This window comes from Pseudorasbora parva, chromosome 20 (assembly GCF_024679245.1).
Source record: "Pseudorasbora parva isolate DD20220531a chromosome 20, ASM2467924v1, whole genome shotgun sequence".
NCBI classification, from domain to species: Eukaryota; Metazoa; Chordata; class Actinopteri; order Cypriniformes; family Gobionidae; genus Pseudorasbora; species Pseudorasbora parva.
The window spans coordinates 43260524-43278905 of NC_090191.1; the positions used below are offsets into that span (position 1 = coordinate 43260524).

General features: G+C 37.7%; 1 protein-coding gene across 1 annotated transcript in view; it reads right to left on the reverse strand.

Moving 5' to 3' along the window:
- The window catches only part of rtcb (RNA 2',3'-cyclic phosphate and 5'-OH ligase), a 24671-nt gene extending 6350 nt beyond the window's left edge, over window positions 1-18321 (reverse strand). The window contains exons 1-9 of the mRNA XM_067426872.1: window positions 18141-18321; window positions 17932-18010; window positions 11774-11841; window positions 8836-8935; window positions 8584-8740; window positions 8062-8218; window positions 7372-7531; window positions 3664-3839; window positions 1886-2074 (exon numbers count right to left, since the gene is read on the reverse strand). Of these exons, the coding sequence (XP_067282973.1) occupies window positions 1886-2074; window positions 3664-3839; window positions 7372-7531; window positions 8062-8218; window positions 8584-8740; window positions 8836-8935; window positions 11774-11841; window positions 17932-18010; window positions 18141-18233 (1179 nt within the window). The 5' untranslated portion in view covers window positions 18234-18321. The remainder of the gene's footprint in view (window positions 1-1885; window positions 2075-3663; window positions 3840-7371; window positions 7532-8061; window positions 8219-8583; window positions 8741-8835; window positions 8936-11773; window positions 11842-17931; window positions 18011-18140) is intronic.
- Between the last annotated feature and the right edge of the window lie 61 nt (window positions 18322-18382).

An 18382-nucleotide genomic window follows, 5' to 3' on the forward strand; every position in this document is an offset into this window, starting at 1 on the left:
TAAACATGCAAATAATAGCTAATAAAAAATTAATATTTGTTCTATATACCAGTTATCGGGACATAAACATGTAAATAATGGCTAATAAAAAAAAAAATTTGTTCTATATACCAGTTATCGGGACATAAACATGTAAATAATAGCTAATAAAAAAAATAATATTTGTTCTATATACCAGTTATCGGGACATAAACATGTAAATAATAGCTAATAAAAAAAATAATATTTGTTCTATATACCAGTTATCGGGACATAAACATGTAAATAATAGCTAATAAAAAAATAAATATTTATTCTATATACCAGTTATCGGGACATAAACATGTAAATAATAGCTAATAAAAAAATAAATATTTGTTCTATATACCAGTTATCGGCACATAAACATGTAAATAATAGCTAATAAAAAAATTAATATTTGTTCTATATACCAGTTATCGGGACATAAACATGCAAATAATAGCTAATAAAAAAATTAATATTTGTTCTATATACCAGTTATCGGGACATAAACATGTAAATAATAGCTAATAAATATTTTTATATTTGTTCTATACACCAGTTATCGGGACATAAACATGCAAATAATAGCTAATAAAAAAATAAATATTTGTTCTATATACCAGTTATCGGGACATAAACATGCAAATAATAGCTAATAAAAAAATTAATATTTGTTCTATATACCAGTTATCGGGACATAAACAATAGCTAATAAAAAATTAATATTTGTTCTATATACCAGTTATCGGGACATAAACAATAGCTAATAAAAAATTAATATTTGTTCTATATACCAGTTATCGGGACATAAACATGTAAATAATGGCTAATAAAAAAAAAAAATTTGTTCTATATACCAGTTATCGGGACATAAACATGTAAATAATAGCTAATAAAAAAATTAATATTTGTTCTATATACCAGTTATCGGGACATAAACATGTAAATAATAGCTAATAAAAAAATAAATATTTATTCTATATACCAGTTATCGGCACATAAACATGTAAATAATAGCTAATAAAAAAATTAATATTTGTTCTATATACCAGTTATCGGGACATAAACATGTAAATAATAGCTAATAAAAAAATAAATATTTATTCTATACACCAGTTATCAGCACATAAACATGTAAATAATAGCTAATAAAAAAATTAATATTTGTTCTATATACCAGTTATCGGGACATAAACATGTAAATAATAGCTAATAAAAAAATAAATATTTATTCTATATACCAGTTATCGGCACATAAACATGTAAATAATAGCTAATAAAAAAATTAATATTTGTTCTATATACCAGTTATCGGGACATAAACATGTAAATAATAGCTAATAAATATTTTTATATTTGTTCTATACACCAGTTATCGGGACATAAACATGCAAATAATAGCTAATAAAAAATTAATATTTGTTCTATATACCAGTTATCAGCACATAAACATGCAAATAATAGCTAATAAAAAATTAATATTTGTTCTATACACCAGTTATCAGCACATAAACATATACATTTTTTATTAGCTATTATTTACATGTTTATGTGCTGATAACTGGTGTATAGAACAAATATTAATTTTTTATTAGCTATTATTTGCATGTTTATGTCCCGATAACTGGTGTATAGAACAAATATTAATTTTTTATTAGCTATTATTTACATTTGTTCTATACACCAGTTATCGGGACATAAACATGCAAATACTCGCTAATAAAAAATAAAATAAAAATTTTTTTTTTTTTTTTTAAAAATCGCTACCAGTCGATCTCTACTTCTATGTTTAATATTCGTGTTTTTTAGAGGGAATATTAGAACGTCATTTGAGCTATTTTGACAGCCCTAGTTCTCCAGAATAGCGTCAGGTCTGGCTCACCTGATAGTCCACCGGAATGAGGGGGTGGTGAGGCGGGAAGGCCCGCGTCGAGCCCTTCCGGTGCACCAGAAGCGTCTTCTGTTTGCCGTCCACCATGTGCTCCTCCACTTTGGCGATGTTGTGCGAGACGTCGTAGATGACGTGCATGTCCAGGTCATCTGGGGTCGTGTTGAAGACTTTAGAGAAGGCCTGCAGTGAAGGTCACACACGTTTAACCACAACACACACCAGGCAAATTGGAGCTTGCGGTATCCCACAATGCAATAGTAAAACTAATCAAATTAAACGTAAACGACTCTTCAAACTCGATCGCTTTATATGATGAACGGATTTTTGGGAGAACTGTCTCTTTAAGACGTTAACCCCCCTTAAAAATGCACTATCCAAACTTAAATAGCTGTAATTGAAGAATGCATTAGAATATAAACCTAAGTTTGGTCTTCTTTTAAAGAAAACAAGTGCTGAAGTGAAAGCAATTCAAAATATGAAAGTATGAAAAAGTTATAAAAGTTTAAATGAACTGTAGAAATACTATAATCATTTTTTATTTCATATAAAATATATATTTTACAAAACAAATTAACTCTAAAATTAAAGCCTTACGTCTAACCAAGTTGTGTTCCAAATTTGAAGTTGATATCACGAAAATGTAAGTCCCCATGAGATTATGTTTAGGGCGCAATACCACAAATAGCCACCGGGTGTCATCCACATTCCATTGATTGTTTTTTTTAATACATTTTCATGTAAATTTCTGTCCAAATATCCCTTCCGTCACAATACAGGCACCAAATACGGAACCTTGAGACTCATACCTTTCTGACGATATGCCTTTTGTCAAGATTAGAAAAGATTTTGATTATTAAGTAGTTAAAATAAATTTCGTAATATGAAACATGACCACGCCCACTAGTGGGAGGAGCCTGCTAGAAGCGTTTCCATGGTAACACAACAACCGATTTCAAAGGATGAATGATGAGTTCGTAAGCCCTCGAATGATCCCTAATTTATGATGAATATTAAAGCTACACTGTGTAACTTTTTTAGTTTATTCTTCGCTAAAAACACTTAGTTCTTTCACAAATATATGCGCTCATTAATGTATATTTACTTCTTTCGCGTAATAAAGTACTCTCGTAAGTTTATAATATGCCATTGAAATACATACGGGTGAGGGGTTCGAGTGCCGGCCGCCATGTTGCTCCTCCATCTTGAAAGTACAGTAGCCAAAGAGGGACATACCCGTAAATTCAAGCTTCGCCTTTCGCGTTTAACACTCGCTGGCACCGTGTCGAATGTGAAGAGGGGGATTGCTTGAGACTGATATATACTGACAAATTAAATAACTGCACATTTTAATAGTTTCCTAAAGTAAGCTCATCACTGAAGGAGCACTCGTGGACGAGGTCGAACTGGAAGCCGAGTTAATCTTGGACTAAATCAGCCACCGTAGGAGTTAAAACTAAATCATAATTGAGAGGAACAGAAACTAATATTCCCTGGATGGTCATAAACCTTTACACCGCTAGATGGGGGAAAATATCACACAGTGGAGCTTTAAAATACAGGATCAATGAATGAATGAGGCATTTATAGGATATAATATAGGATACGGAAAAAAGGCCTTAAAAAAAAAAAAAGACCTCAAACTTGGCGTCATCAAACTACGCCTTTGTTTTGAATAGGCGCCCTCTAGCGGACGGAAAGTTGCATAGTGCACCTTTAAGGAAGTGTGTGTGTGTGTGTGTGTATGTGTAGTGGCAGGTGTGTGTGCTCACCTGGCGGGTGAGAAAGGTCATGGAGGAGCGGTTGACCCAGGCGTAGTTTCCGGCGGCCGCCATGCCCTTCAGATAGTCCTGACCCTCGGGGGACGAGATGCGAGCGCAGGCTAACTGGCGGTCGTTCACCGTGATCTGATCGCGCTTCATCGCCTTCTCCATTGCAACCAAAGCATCTAAACATCACATTAAAAATTAAATTAAAAAAAGTCAAAATGACATCCGTTTTTTATTAGCCAAGAAATCTAGACGCACCCTAGCGGCAGCAAATCTAATCTGCCGTGAGAATCGTCTAGGAACTCTCAATTAGGGCTGCAACAGATGATTATTTTGATAATCGATTAATCTACCAGTTATTAGAGCGATTCATCGCCGTTGACGACTAATCGGTACGTTTTGAACGATTATTAAGTTTTTTAAAACATTGAGGTGTACATATTCTAACTATAATATAAAAAAAGAAAATCACTAAAGCTTTTTGAAATGGTTGTTTTAACGAACTTTGAACCAACGAAACAGTTCATTCTCTTCTCAGATTTCTGTCCAACACAAATCACACACAAATGCTTTCTACGCAATGTTTAAATATACTGTTCTCTTCCAGTTAAAAAAAAAAAATCAATAATAGGTGCTGCTCAAACGGGACATTTACTTCAGGACACAAAGAATGGTGAAATATTAATCTGCAAACGATTATTTCAAGTAAAAAAATGACAATCTTTACATGACAATTGAGCTGACAGATTCTCCCTCACCTTTTAATTAACGGTATGAAACCGTAACTGACATGATCTCCTTTTCTAAGTCTTCATGCATATGGAACAAAATACAGGCACTATTACTGTAATTATCCCATTACTGTAATTATTATTTATACTGTAATCATTATTATTACTATTAGTAGTAGTATTGGCTTCTCCAATTAAGAGGTTTTGCACTAATTAGTTAACGTTCGCTTCAGCTGGAGAACTCTCCTCATGCTGGGATGTTTCATCTTTAAGGGCTCCTATTAAAAACAAGTTGCCCCCTGCAAGTTTTGCACACGACAGCATTCTTGGTTCGAAGTTGTGACACTTTCAAATCGCGATATTGCAGGCCCTTAAATTAGGTCACGAGATCAAACGACTACTCTACAAAGATGTTTGTCGACAATTTTTTTTTATTGTCGACTAATCGTTTCAGTCCTCAATAAATGTCTGAGCTGTAAAAAACAAACTCTGGTCGGGCCAATCACATCGTGTATAGAGTCGGTGGGCGGGGCCATAATGACGGCGGCCGAGTTGCGTTTGTGTGCTTCTAGTAAACACAGAAACTGGCGAACGGCGGCGGTCTGTCGAATCAGCTTTGACTGCGATTCTGGAAGACTTGAGTTAAGCTTTTCTCTGAGAAGTCATTCTGAAGAAGGGAAGATGTGTTCGAGTTTAGCCGCCCGGATACGGCGAAAGTTTAATCTGTCAGCTCCATCTATTTAATCTAGCTACTCTGAGTAATATACAAAACTTTGTATTTAAAGGCCAACTCCGGTGAGAAATGCCCCTCGGGGTGATTAACAGATGGTCAGCGAGTAGATCGTTCTCTGGGATGCGTTTTCATGAAGTCGAATGTAAAGAGTTTTATCTCTAAACACAGATTAGCTTATAACGCTTGTCTATGGGGCACAGGGTAAGTAGGGCTGGGACTCGATTCAAATTTCAACAATCGATTCGATTCCGAATCTCAAGATCTTGAATCGATTATCATTATTTGATTCGATCTGATCCGATCTTCGAGATTAAGTGTTTTTGAAGAAAGCATTTTTTTCAGGACTGTCATTATGCAACATATCGATACTATTATTATAGACATTCAACTGCAAATTAATGAAGTATTGATGTTGTAAAGAACAATCCCCCTACCTGAGTGCTCTAGTCAGCGAACGCGCGCTGTGGAGAGGACGCGTGCTGTCATGACAAGGCAGCCATTACAACTTCCTTGGCAGTAAGCGCGCGCTGCAGTGAGAACGGCTGTGACGTAAGCCGCGGTCTCCACATATCCAGCAGCCCGAGTTCACTCGTCTACCGTACTCTAGTATTCTCTGTCCACGGCGGAACGAGAGAAGAGGAAGAGCGCCGGTATAGTGACGAGAGCTTCAGCTTGAGCTTGTTTATCTCCTCATAAAATGACGCATATTTCAGTATTACGGTTAACGATTAATCGATTAATTGATCGTTAATTTAAACGACGATCGATCATGTATCACAGTGAATATACCTTTACATAAATGTCACATGGTTTTACAGTGAACAAAACAAAAATAAATATCAGGGTCATTGTAGTTATTCAGTGGTTACCACAGATTAACCATAGTTTTGCTTCAAATCCATAGTTTCAAATCCACAACTATATGGTATTTGTGTGGTTACACAAATTGTAATCAATACATTGTATTGTAACCATGTGCAAAAGGAGTTTAAATCCCTACATTAAAATATTAAAGAAAAACAAAACAAAATGAATCTCGAGTGATTGACTCACTCAATGACTCACTCGATTCATTACTGGACGAATCATGCTGCGTCCCAATTCGCCTACTCATACTACGTCCTAAAAGTATGTACTCTTTTTGTGAAGAAAAGCTATATACTTCTGAGTGTGTAGCAGAAAAGTATGCAAGCTTCGGGACTACTTCGCCATCTTTAACGGACTCTGTCGCTTAGTTACGTGCATCCCGTCACCGTTTCTCTGCCCTGTCAATCATCGTCAGATTCGTCACAGCTCAAATCCTCCACATTCAGTTTAATCTCCTGCCGTACCGGAGAGAAATGTAGCCGCTCGTTGATCTGCCGTGTGTGTGTCTTTGTGGGTCAGAGACTCTCCTCGTGTGTTTGCAGTTTAAATATAATGATGCTTTAAAAGTTAACGGCCAAACGTGTCATTAAAAAAGTTCACGATGCTGCTGCAGGTGAAATATAATGTGGACAACACTGAATAAATATATTTTTGTCAGGTTAAATATTGATAATTGATCACTCAAACCCCTTTATCTAAACTTCTCTACTTAACCGTCGGACTCGCACATCCGCCATGTTTGTAGTTTTTTAATGCTTTTTTATCCGCGTTTGTAGTTCTAATCAAATCCCCGTCCAACTCGCAGTGGGTTGTTGGCAATATCAGCCGTTAGAGTGTGTGTCGATTCATACTACGAATTCGGACCGGAAATAGTAAACCATCTGGGTATCTTTGAAATACTCTTTTCAACAAACTACGATTTGGGACATACTAATTCTATTTTCGAATACTATTTAGGATGGATAGTATGTGAATTGGGACTCAGGGCCAGTGTTTTTGAGCAAATCTCTTGAGTGAATGATTCAATGACTCACTCATTAAGACTTCAATTGTTTCATTACTGGATGAATCAGTTATGTTTGATTACATTCAATTGGTTACAAAACAAGGTTTAGAGAGAGCAGGGGCCTATTGCACAAAACTAGGATAAGGGATTAAGCCAGGATATCTTGGTAATCCTGGTTCAATTTATCCGGTAATTCACAGTTATCTTTGGTTATTGTTATCGTTCTTGGTGTGAGTGTGCCTTCCGGGTATGTTTACATGACAGCAGTGTGCTAAATTTTGCATTACAGATGACAAGATCACAAAGATATCCAGCCTAATCCTTTATCCTGGTTTTGTGCAATTAAAGCCCGTCACAGACTGGTTGATGCCCACCTGTCGCCACCTGGTGGCCGAGGCCTCGACTGCCGCTGTGGATCATCACACACACCTGCCCCTTGTGGTCGATGCCCATCTTCTTCGCGGCGTAATCGTTATAGATCTCATCCACCACCTGGATCTCGGCGTAGTGGTTTCCTGCACCCAGCGTCCCCAACTACACCAGCAGGAGAGCTTTCAGTTAGCCAAACCATAATGATATAATGCTGCTTCTGCTACAAATAAATCATTATATTTCGACAATTCCTTCCTGACAGATTTATTCAAACATCCGTTCAGGGAAAATATAATTATTATAATGCATATATTTATCAAAACCAGTTATTTTATCAAGTTTATAGACATTGAATGGCTTTCCTGAGGTAAATGTAACGTCACAAGGCATTGGTTTATTAATCAACTTTATATCGCTCTTCTCCAGTGCCGATTGTGTCAGAGCAGCTTCAGTGTTAAACAGGACAATACTGCAGCAGAATTAGATTTGGCTGTACAGTCGTTCTGGAGTCAACAGTGATGTTATCAGCTTAATTTAATTTAATTTAAAAGCGGTTTTTATAATGTCTCTCCGCAGCTGTCTATGATTTCGACCCTCCGGCTGGATATTTTCATGATTACAGTAAAACACATGAAGTGTTTGCTGTGTGTGTGAAAGGACAGAATTTGCTGGACAAGCGTGTGTGTGTGTACCTGTGGCAGTCCTCTCTTCTTGGCTTTGGATGAGACTTTATTAGGGTCGGCCTGCAGCATTCGGCCGTACTCCTCACAGTGCTCCTTATCTTCGGCCCAGGCGTATCCCTCCCTCAGCGACCAATCAACACCCATCTCTAGAGCTTCCTCCAGATCTCTGGACACACACACACAGATTACTAAAGCTTGTGTCAGTAAGACCAGTATTACATGTCCTAAATATGAGTGTTATTTATATTCTATTATTGTTTTTTAATTTTACTCACTACTATAGTACAGTTTAGGTTATTTATCTCCAGTTAGTAATTACTGGATGAATCAGTGTTTTTGAGCGACTCTTGAGTGAATGATTCAATGACTCACTCATAGACTTGTTTCATCACTGGATGAATCAGTGTTTTTAAACAAATCTGTTGAGTGAATGATTCAATGACTTACTCATAGACTTCACTAGTTTCATAACTGAATGAATCAGCGTTTTGGAACAAATCTCTTGAGTTAATGTTGAATGATAGTGTTTACTTTGCACCCATCGGGATGACGCCCTTGGATCCGACTCCAACGGGAATGTGGTCGAACATGGACTGGGCCAGCTGCTCCTTCACCGGCTGGACATCGCCCTCATCCAGGTTCGTCCGCAGAAGCCTCACACCACAGTTAATGTCAAACCCCACACCGCCTACACACACACACACACACACACACACACACACACAGTGAGCCGCCACAGCGCCATCAATCCATCGGGAATCTGAGCGCGGCTCCATTACGTACCAGGAGAGACCACGGCATCCGGGTTATCCATGTCGAACGCAGCCATGTTTCCGATGGCGAAACCGTATCCAGAATGGACGTCGGGTAAGCCGATGGATCTCTGCAGAACAGATTTACATGAGATTGAGCTGACAAAATAATACAATATCTGTATTTAAACTGTCAATTAGGGCTGCACAATTAGTTACATTTGTAATCGTGATTACAATTACGGATGTCTCTATGTAATCGTTGTAATCGTAATTACAAAAAAAAAAGGCCACTTCTGTGCTTAGTGTTTTTTTTTTACTTCCTACATGTCATCTTACTGTTCCCATTGTTATATTTTTAGTATAACTTAATACCATGCATATTTTACTTTTTATTCATTTAAAGGGTATCTTCAGCGATTAGCACATGGCTTTGTATCAGTAGAAACCCTGGAGTACATTCAAATGATCGTGCTCCCCCCTCTTATATCCTCCTGAGACGAGAGATTTTTGCATGAAAAATTCCTCTCGTGACGCAAATTGACGATATTTGCGCCGTCTTTGGAATGTTTGCCCAGAGGCTAAAGACTACAGCCAGCAGAGGGAGCCATTTCCTCATGTTTTCAACTCGTGCATGGTGAATGGAGATCACACTCACAGCTCAGCTCAGCTGCAGGCATTCATTTAAACGGATGCTGAGCAATGTAAGTGTTTTAACTTCTCAAATTAATTTCTATGAAAGTTAAGCTTCCAAAGGCATGAACTGAAAACGCGTTGTGAATGTATGCCGCGAGTGTGGTCGCGATTACCTCAGCTCTCATCACGAGAGCTCATCAGCTCATTTATGACGTTAAATGCAATCTGACTCCTGCAGTCAGTGCTGTGAGACTCATGCGGCGACTCGATCGTTATATTGAACACACACGTTCAGTATTTAGTCTGTTCTCTAACTCAGTCACAGTAATCCAGTAGCGGTGGCTGTGGGAGTGGCCTCACAGGGCAGCGAAGCATTCTGGGAATTGTAGTCTTTCATCCCCATGAGACAAATACATTTTCTGTCTTTTCTCAGTCTAGAAGGCACCAAATTAAAAAATTATTTCACATTTCTACTACATTAATGACCCAGTTTAAATACGGATTCATTATCCCAGCGCTGAAGTACCCCTTTAAAGAAACCAAACCAATGGACTGTTTCTTTTGATATGACAATATGCCATGCATTCGCTTCAAACTATGAATTAAGTTTTGAATGGCGTTATAACAATGTAAATTGTGGTAATCGTAATTTATAATCGCAATTACAATTTCAGAGGATTAATCGACAATTATGATTGTCATAATTAGGGGTGTCCATGGTTAACCGATTAACCGTTAAAAATTGCGTAACCGAGTGAAACATTTTGCTCGGTTAAGTGGCGTCAATGACGTGCTTTGAATTTAGTTATAATATATTTTTGCACCACTAGAGACCGCCAGAGCGCTCCCATACATTTGTAATATCCACAAGAAGTAGTCATGACCAGCTTTCTAACATGAAGCGGGCAAAGAAAGCGTGGGAGCACTTTAAAAATGAGAGTGACGGGAAGTATTGCAATGCTTACCGGATTTTTCAGGCTATAAGTCGCATCAGTCAAAAAATGCGTCATGAAGAGGAAAATAACATACGTCGCACTGGACTAAAAGTCGCATTAGGGCAGAAGCAGAGCGGGAGCCGCGCGCGCTGTGCATAACGGATCAGAAGAAAGAAAGTTTGAACTGAGAAACTTGTGAATGACTAGAGAAAAGCAGACGTTACTTTAACTGTAATGAAGAAAACAAAAAAGCTAATGGCGGACTGAAAGCAAGATGGCCAGAGCTGAAGGGACGAGTCCACAGATGCTTGAACTCTCTGCCGGGAGAGGCTCCGCCGCGCGAGTCAAACGCTGTGGGAATCGTTCTCCGCTGCATATTTTACTACATGCTTTATCAGACTCTGTTTGGATCATTGATGGACAGAAACTAAAGATTATTCTCCAGCTCAACACAGTCTTATTGTTTAAATCTGGTGTTGTTGATTTACCGCACAGAGTACCATGTTTTGATAATATGTTAATATTAATATGAATTATTATATTAATATAATTTGTTAATACGATCTCGCTCACTGCAGTGTGTACAAGTGGCTTATAGTAGCATTATAACATCACTAACACACTCACATGTGTGTGAGATGACAAAACAGCTGCGTTACACACACACACACACCGCCCACTCAAGAGTCAAGACACGCCTCTGTTCTGAATACTTACATACTGTAGTTCCTCAAATAAAGACCGGGGCCTTTATTTTCCTGAACTGCAGAAGGGAATAGTGTTTTATTTGAAGCAGGCTTTTGTTAGGGGCAGACCTGTATTTCTAATTCCATCTTTTTTTTTAAATATTGCTTTAAATAAACAGTTTTAATTAAAAGCGATAGCGGTCCAGTGGACAGATATCATTGATTTTTTTAAAGAATCATTTGCAAAAATATCCCCATTTACAACAACAGCCAGAAAGGGACAAAGCAATTTGGGTCAAAATTACAGGAGCCTAATCATTAACCACCAAAGTTTTTAATGTTTATTTCGCGCTTAATTTCTATATATCAGTTGCACCTGAAGGGAAAAAAGCTTCCTTCTGCTTAAGAAGAGTTTTGCACTTTTAAGCACTTTTTATTTTTATATATTTCTTTACATAAATATTATTTTCTACGTAAACTATAATTGTTATTTTTCTGACCCAACTAATTACTCATCCGCGCACTTTTCTCAATCCATTATGGAGATATTACATTTTTCATATTGTTTTTTTAAACGGTCGTTTGTGTTGCAGTTCATAAGACCACTTTACAACATAGTTTATTTTGAAGCCTAAGCTGTTTTCTTGTACAAAAAATTTTTTTTTTAAGTTAAATGCAGAGTAAGATGTGTGTGTTTGATGCTTTAACTCACATGTACAATCCCCGGCAGGGCGGCGACGTTTCCAATTTGCTTCATAGCAGGCAAGAAACCGCCAAACCCTGTGGAAAAAACCCCACAAAATTAACATTTCTGTTGGCTAAAACAATGCGTTGATGTCACATTTTCATGCATTTTGTGCTTCAGAATTAAAAGGGGACATATTACACAAAAATCCCTTTCATAAGGTGTGTGTCCACAGCCTATAATGGTAAAAATCCCAATACTTGTGCTATAATCCCCATTATTATCAATCTCTCACATTTCCCTGAACTCCTGCATTAGAGTAGGGACGCCCCGCCCACACCTGCTGCTGATTGGCCATTTTAGCATAGACACGCCCCCTGAGTGAGAAGGACAGACGCCATTTCTGTTACAATAATCCTTAACTATACACTTCATTGAACATCCACTCGATATATCGCATGACAAGCATTTTATTATTGTTTCTGTTGAACAAATATTGTTAATAAACTGATTTAATCTGCTTGCCTATAAGTAGCGTTTGATTTATTTAAGCAGGTTCTGTTTGTCTGAACAAAAGATTTGCTTGTCTGGAAAAAAAGTTAATTCTTTTGAGTGTGTGCGCACGTGTTGTAATTTATTCTGAAGCAATATTCTCACCAGTGTTTTGAGATTTTAAATCTTCATATTTGTGATATTTTACCTTTTATAAAGGGCATTACCCCCCTAATCTTATTAAATATAGGCTATGCTTCAGGTTTCATATTATACTCTTAAATTTTATCTATACATTAAACTAGAATAAGACATTATCGGGCTGTTACCAATCTAATTAAATTTACACTGAAAAATTACAACTGCATTAAATAATGTTATGAGATTTGTATTTTTGAATAAACAAATAAAAAATGTTGGAAAGTGTTTAAACATGAAACTAAACCACCAGTAGGGGGCGGCAGGTGAGTCTTAATGAGCGAGTCATTGAGTCAATTCGTTCAAACGCTGACCGTCTTAATGAGCGAGTCATTGAGTCGATTCGTTCAAACGCTGACCGTCTTAATGAGCGAGTCATTGAGTCGATTCGTTCAAACGCTGACCGTCTTAATGAGCGAGTCATTGAGTCGATTCGTTCAAACGCTGGCCGTCTTAATGAGCGAGTCATTGAGTCGATTCGTTCAAACGCTGACCGTCTTAATGAGCGAGTCATTGAGTCGATTCGTTCAAATGCTGACCGTCTTAATGAGCGAGTCATTGAGTCGATTCGTTCAAACGCTGACCGTCTTAATGAACGAGTCATTGAGTCGATTCGTTCAAACAATTCATTCAAACGGCTGATTCATTCAGTAACACATTGAAAGGGGGATTCTGAAATCTAATGCCGCTTCAATATACCCGTGTGTGTGTGGGTGGGTGGGTGTACACACAGTAACCTCCTAATTAAAGTCATAATCAAAGCCTTAATCAATATTTATCTTCCTGCATTATTATAATGATAAATTTCAGTTATGATTTTGCTTAAGAGAACCACTGACTGTTACTTGCTTTCTAAAGTGTGTATTTGGTCTCTGAGGAGTGACTGAGGGCCTAGAGGTGTGTGTAACACTAAACACTTGATAACATGTTGCTGTGTGTGTGGAGTTTGGAGACATACACACCCCTTACGTGTCAGGAGTGCAGTAACAGTGTTTCCTCACTTAACCCGGCTTTCAGATATGAAATATGGATTTTTCTTTCATTTCATTCATTATATTTTATATTTCCTTTTAATGAACCACTAAAGAATCTAGATGAATATTGCCTGTACTACAGTCTGTACCTCTCAGTGAGAGAAAGCACATGCTATCAGTATGTTTTGGGTCAGAACTGGAGCCTAACCAGCTCCAACCTTGGAGAGACTGTGTGTGTGTGTGTGTGTGTGTGTGTAATATTCTGTGTTACAGATCAGTGTTGAGGTGGTGTACAATGGACATCCTGAGAGATGGGTTTTAATTCTGTTTACAACGGTTTTATTTACCCTTGTTTTTATTTTGAATTCTTACACATGGTATTCTTATTCCTCATGCATATGTTATCACTATTATACGGCTCTGTGAAATACTTGATTCTGATTGGTCAATCCCAGATAACACACACCGCTCATCCGGGTACTGTGAGTTATCTTGACCGGTTCTACTTCTGTGCTTAACGCTGGCGCCATCTTGTGGCTTAAACAGCCGTGGGTTACAATGGAAGACTTCAAGGCAGGTTTCCTTTATAACGTTTTAAATATGGATATTTTTCTGACACAAACGCATCGATTGGAATCAGAAGGCTCTATTAACCCATCGGAGTCGTGTGGAGCACGTTATTTGACGGACAGCTGCATTTAATGGACTTCAGAAACAGCTCCAACTACTGCTGGGATTAACGTTAGCCTGGACTTTTTAAATATAACTCTGATTGTATTTGTCTGACAGAAGAATGTCATAAACACCTATAATGACCTGAGGGTGAGTAAATCAGAGGCTTGGGTTCATCTTTGGCTGAACTAACCCTTTCAGCATCATTCTCAACATTTAGCAGCGATAGATAAAGGCTTAAAGCAGTACGGAACTGTTTTTATTCACGGAAGCTTTGCGGAAGAGCTAATCAAATATTTAATCTCAAGACAATATTTAGTGTGTAATTGATTTGAGACTAGTAGGCGTGTAATAAGCGGGATAATGTCCACCCAGCCGGTTGTTATCTCAGAATAAACCCCTTCAGAGTGACGCTCCGCTTCGCCTCGGGGTCCTGATCACTCTGAAGGGGTTTTTTCTGAGATAACAACCGGCTGGGTGGACATTAGCCCTTACTTAACTAATTTCTATGTAAAGCATTTTCTTTATTTCTGCACCTCAAAATATAGTCTACATCTACATAAAAAAACAAACAAAAGCAAAAAAACAGAAAAGAACTGAGAACAGAGAAGGCAAAAATTTCGGCGAAACAACTCAATCTGTGCTGTGTGACGCGTAGGGGTGTGTGATAGAGCTGCAACTAACGATTATTTTTCTGTCGACTAATCTAACGATTATTTTTTCTGTCGACTAATCTAACGATTATTTTTTCTGTCGACTAATCTAACGATTATTTTTTCTGTCGACTAATCTAACGATTATTTTTTCTGTCGACTAATCTAACGATTATTTTTTCTGTCGACTAATCTAACGATTGTTTTTTCTGTCGGCTAATCTAACGATTATTTTTTCTGTCGACTAATCTAACGATTATTTTTTCTGCCGACTAATCTAACGATTATTTTTTCTGCCGACTAATCTAACGATTATTTTTTCTGTCGACTAATCTAACGATTATTTTTTCTGTCGACTAATCTAACGATTATTTTTTCTGTCGACTAATCTAACGATTATTTTTTTACCCTTTGAAATTTGTCAAAATTCTGTGGCACCCCCTCGCATAAGTTACGCTAGAGGTGTAACAGTACAGACTGCTCACGGTTCGCTTTGCATCACAGTTTTAGGTTCACGTTTCAGTACAGTTCGGTATTTGCTATGTTCAGGGGAAAAAGGACTACTGTCAAATGAAAATAAAGAAAATAAGAACAGATAACTTAAATAGAAGCAGCAGCACAAATAAATACTCTTGAGCAAAGATGAGAACAAAATAAACAATGCTTTTCAGGATTTTCAGGTGGGTCTAACATTAGTTTTTGGGTAGAGAAATGGAATGAAGTAATCAAAAGTAAAATAACCACACATTTAACTGTTTAAAATTAAAAAATAATCCTTATTAAACTTACAAAAGCTATTCAGTCAGGAGCAGTGAGTGATGTCTTTATCTTTTGTTTGACATTAAACAGACAGCAGTGAAGGCTACTGCCCCTTTAAGACCCACGGATAGTCGTCGTATTTTCTGTATAAAGTTCACTTAAGGCATAGAGTAGGCTATGACAGTTTGACATACTTTTTGTGAGTTTGTCCGTTTAAGCACAGGATTTGAAAGATAACTCATTATTTGCGCGCTTTGGGACGAGCGCAGAGAGACAGATCTTCTCATTCGCGTCTCCTGGCTACACGGGGGTGATGACGGTGAAAATGACTGCTCATATTCGGACGTACGGCAGCACTCGCATGCGTTTTATAAAGTTTACAAAGAGAGACCGTTTTGCCCACGTTTTTCTTTTATTATCGCTGTTGTTGTAGTGTATACCTGAGGAGTCAGCACGTGTATCCATCGACAGAAACATACATACAGCATTATTTTCAAGTTACAACCCATATTAAAGGTCAGATGCGAGATAAACCGAAGTGTAAGTGCGTCCCGGCACCTTTTGCTCGGGATCCCGGTTGCTCTGGTTTTAAAAGCGGTCACACTAAATGCGCCAAAATGCAATAAAACTTGTTTTACGGTCGAATGCAACGCGTGTGTGTGTGTGTGAGTGAGTAAGAGACGCGCAAAAGGGCATAGAGAGAAGTTAAGGAAATGCAGCTAAACGAATATGCTTTTTTAGGTTTTTGTGATAGAACCAGGAGCAGAAGCCAACATTACGCGAGATGAACGTCTGACACGACGCCTCGACGCATTTTACGAACGTCGACGTATTTCCGTAGTCGACGTCATCGATGACGTCGACGCGTCGTTGCAGCACTAGTGTGTGATAATATCGTAATTGTTGTTTTAACGATGTGCGATCTGACATTATCGAGTATATCCCTCACACACACCCAGATTACTTAGACTTCTGCGTGTACACGAATCCAGATATCTAGCATAAATGTGATATTGATTTTATACAAAAAAATAAAATTAAGTGAATTACATTTTAGAAACAACATTGCCCATTTTTACTCCTTGTCGCCAACGAGAATATTTTAAAAAGTCACAGCACTAATCGCGTCTCTGAGCAACACGCGGTTTTTCCTACATGAACGAATCAGCTTTTTGAACGAACCATTTGAATCAATGATTCAGTGACTAGGATTAAGATTGTCAAATGATTCATTTTTTGAATGAATCAGTCGTGTTAACACGTTAACAGTGACTTGCTGCCGCCTAGTGGCGGTTTTAATTTTACATTTAAAGAATCTTTTCATGTTTTAAATAATTTCAAATATCAGTATTCAACATCATGTGTTTAAAACATCAACACATTACTGTAGCATAACTGCAGGTGATTTGTCACCTCTCAGCTCATAAGTAAAGTGTAACTGCCTCTTCAAATGCCGCTTCTGTCCTCCCCAATCAATCCGAAGATGAATTTTGTTGATACTCATTTAATTTGATTGATAACAGCCCTATTGTGTCTTATTATAATTTAATTTGATTAAATTCATGAAATTAACACATAGATGATGCATGCATATAATTAAGTAAATTATTATTGATTATTATATACAAACACTCAACAAAATATCATCTAATTATCGTTATCGAGAAAATAGATTGGTTTTTTGTCACTATCGCACACCCCTAGTGACGGGTACATAAATGTGGTTTATATCTATTTACCATATTTAAAATCACGGGATGCACTGTTACATCTTGTGATGTCCCCTTTAAAACGTTCCTGGAAGGATTAACTCCATATTTTGGGTCATATTGTGACCCTTGAGTCTGTATGGTGTGTTTTATGACAGGCGTGTTTGTTTATGGAGCATTACTTTTTGCCAAGAGATTTCAACGCCATGAATTAAACCAACCAGCTCTGAGAATGTATACACCTCAAGACAGACAGTCATTAAAAAATTAAACAATCAATATTGATGTTCTAATGCAACAGCCTTATTGCCAGGTTGTGTGCGTGTGTGTGTGTTTGGGGCTAGTGTAGGGGGATAGAAAATACAGTGTGTACAGTATAAAAACCATTACGCCTATAAAAGAAACGGGTTCCTTGTTTGCCAATACTTGTGAGGACACAAATGTTCTTATTTATATAGTAAAATATGAAAACAACTGACTAGTGAGGACATTTGTGGTCCTCACTAGTTAAAAAGGCTTATAACTCGGCCAAAACAAGTTTATTTAAATCTACTGTTTTGCATTTGTTTCTGGGATGGGGAGGTTTAGGGATAGGGTTAGGGGATAGAAAGTAGCCTTAACCTGACATAAAATCAATGGATGTCTGTAATGTCCTCACTAATATAGTGAAACAAACCCGTGTGTGTGTGTGTGTGTGTGTAATGTTCATTAAAACGTTGTGACGTCACCTCCACCACGACAAGCGTTTCTCAGCTCCTCAAACATCAGTTTCTCCAGAGGATCATTGACGTAGAAAATGCCTTCCACCTGAGAAACAAAACATTAATTCAGTTTAATCATCACACCACACTATCACCAATGTTATTATTAACGTAATTAGATATGCGTCACTGAATCGCAAGTGCACACGTTTGCGTTTCTGAGTGATTTAACCGACCTGCATATTAGGCACAAAGCCCTTCTTGATCCGCCAGCAGTTTTTGTGGACTTTATCCAGATACTGGAGCTCATCGTTATACGTGCGACTCATTTTAAAGTTAAAATAATGAACGCACTTCTGACACTCCTCACACGCTTCTCCGGTTTTTCCTCTTCTTCTCGTCCTGGGTTTTAAATGGGCTGACCCGGGTTTGTTACGGATGTTCAGCGCCGCCTAACGCTCCACGAGCAATTACATTT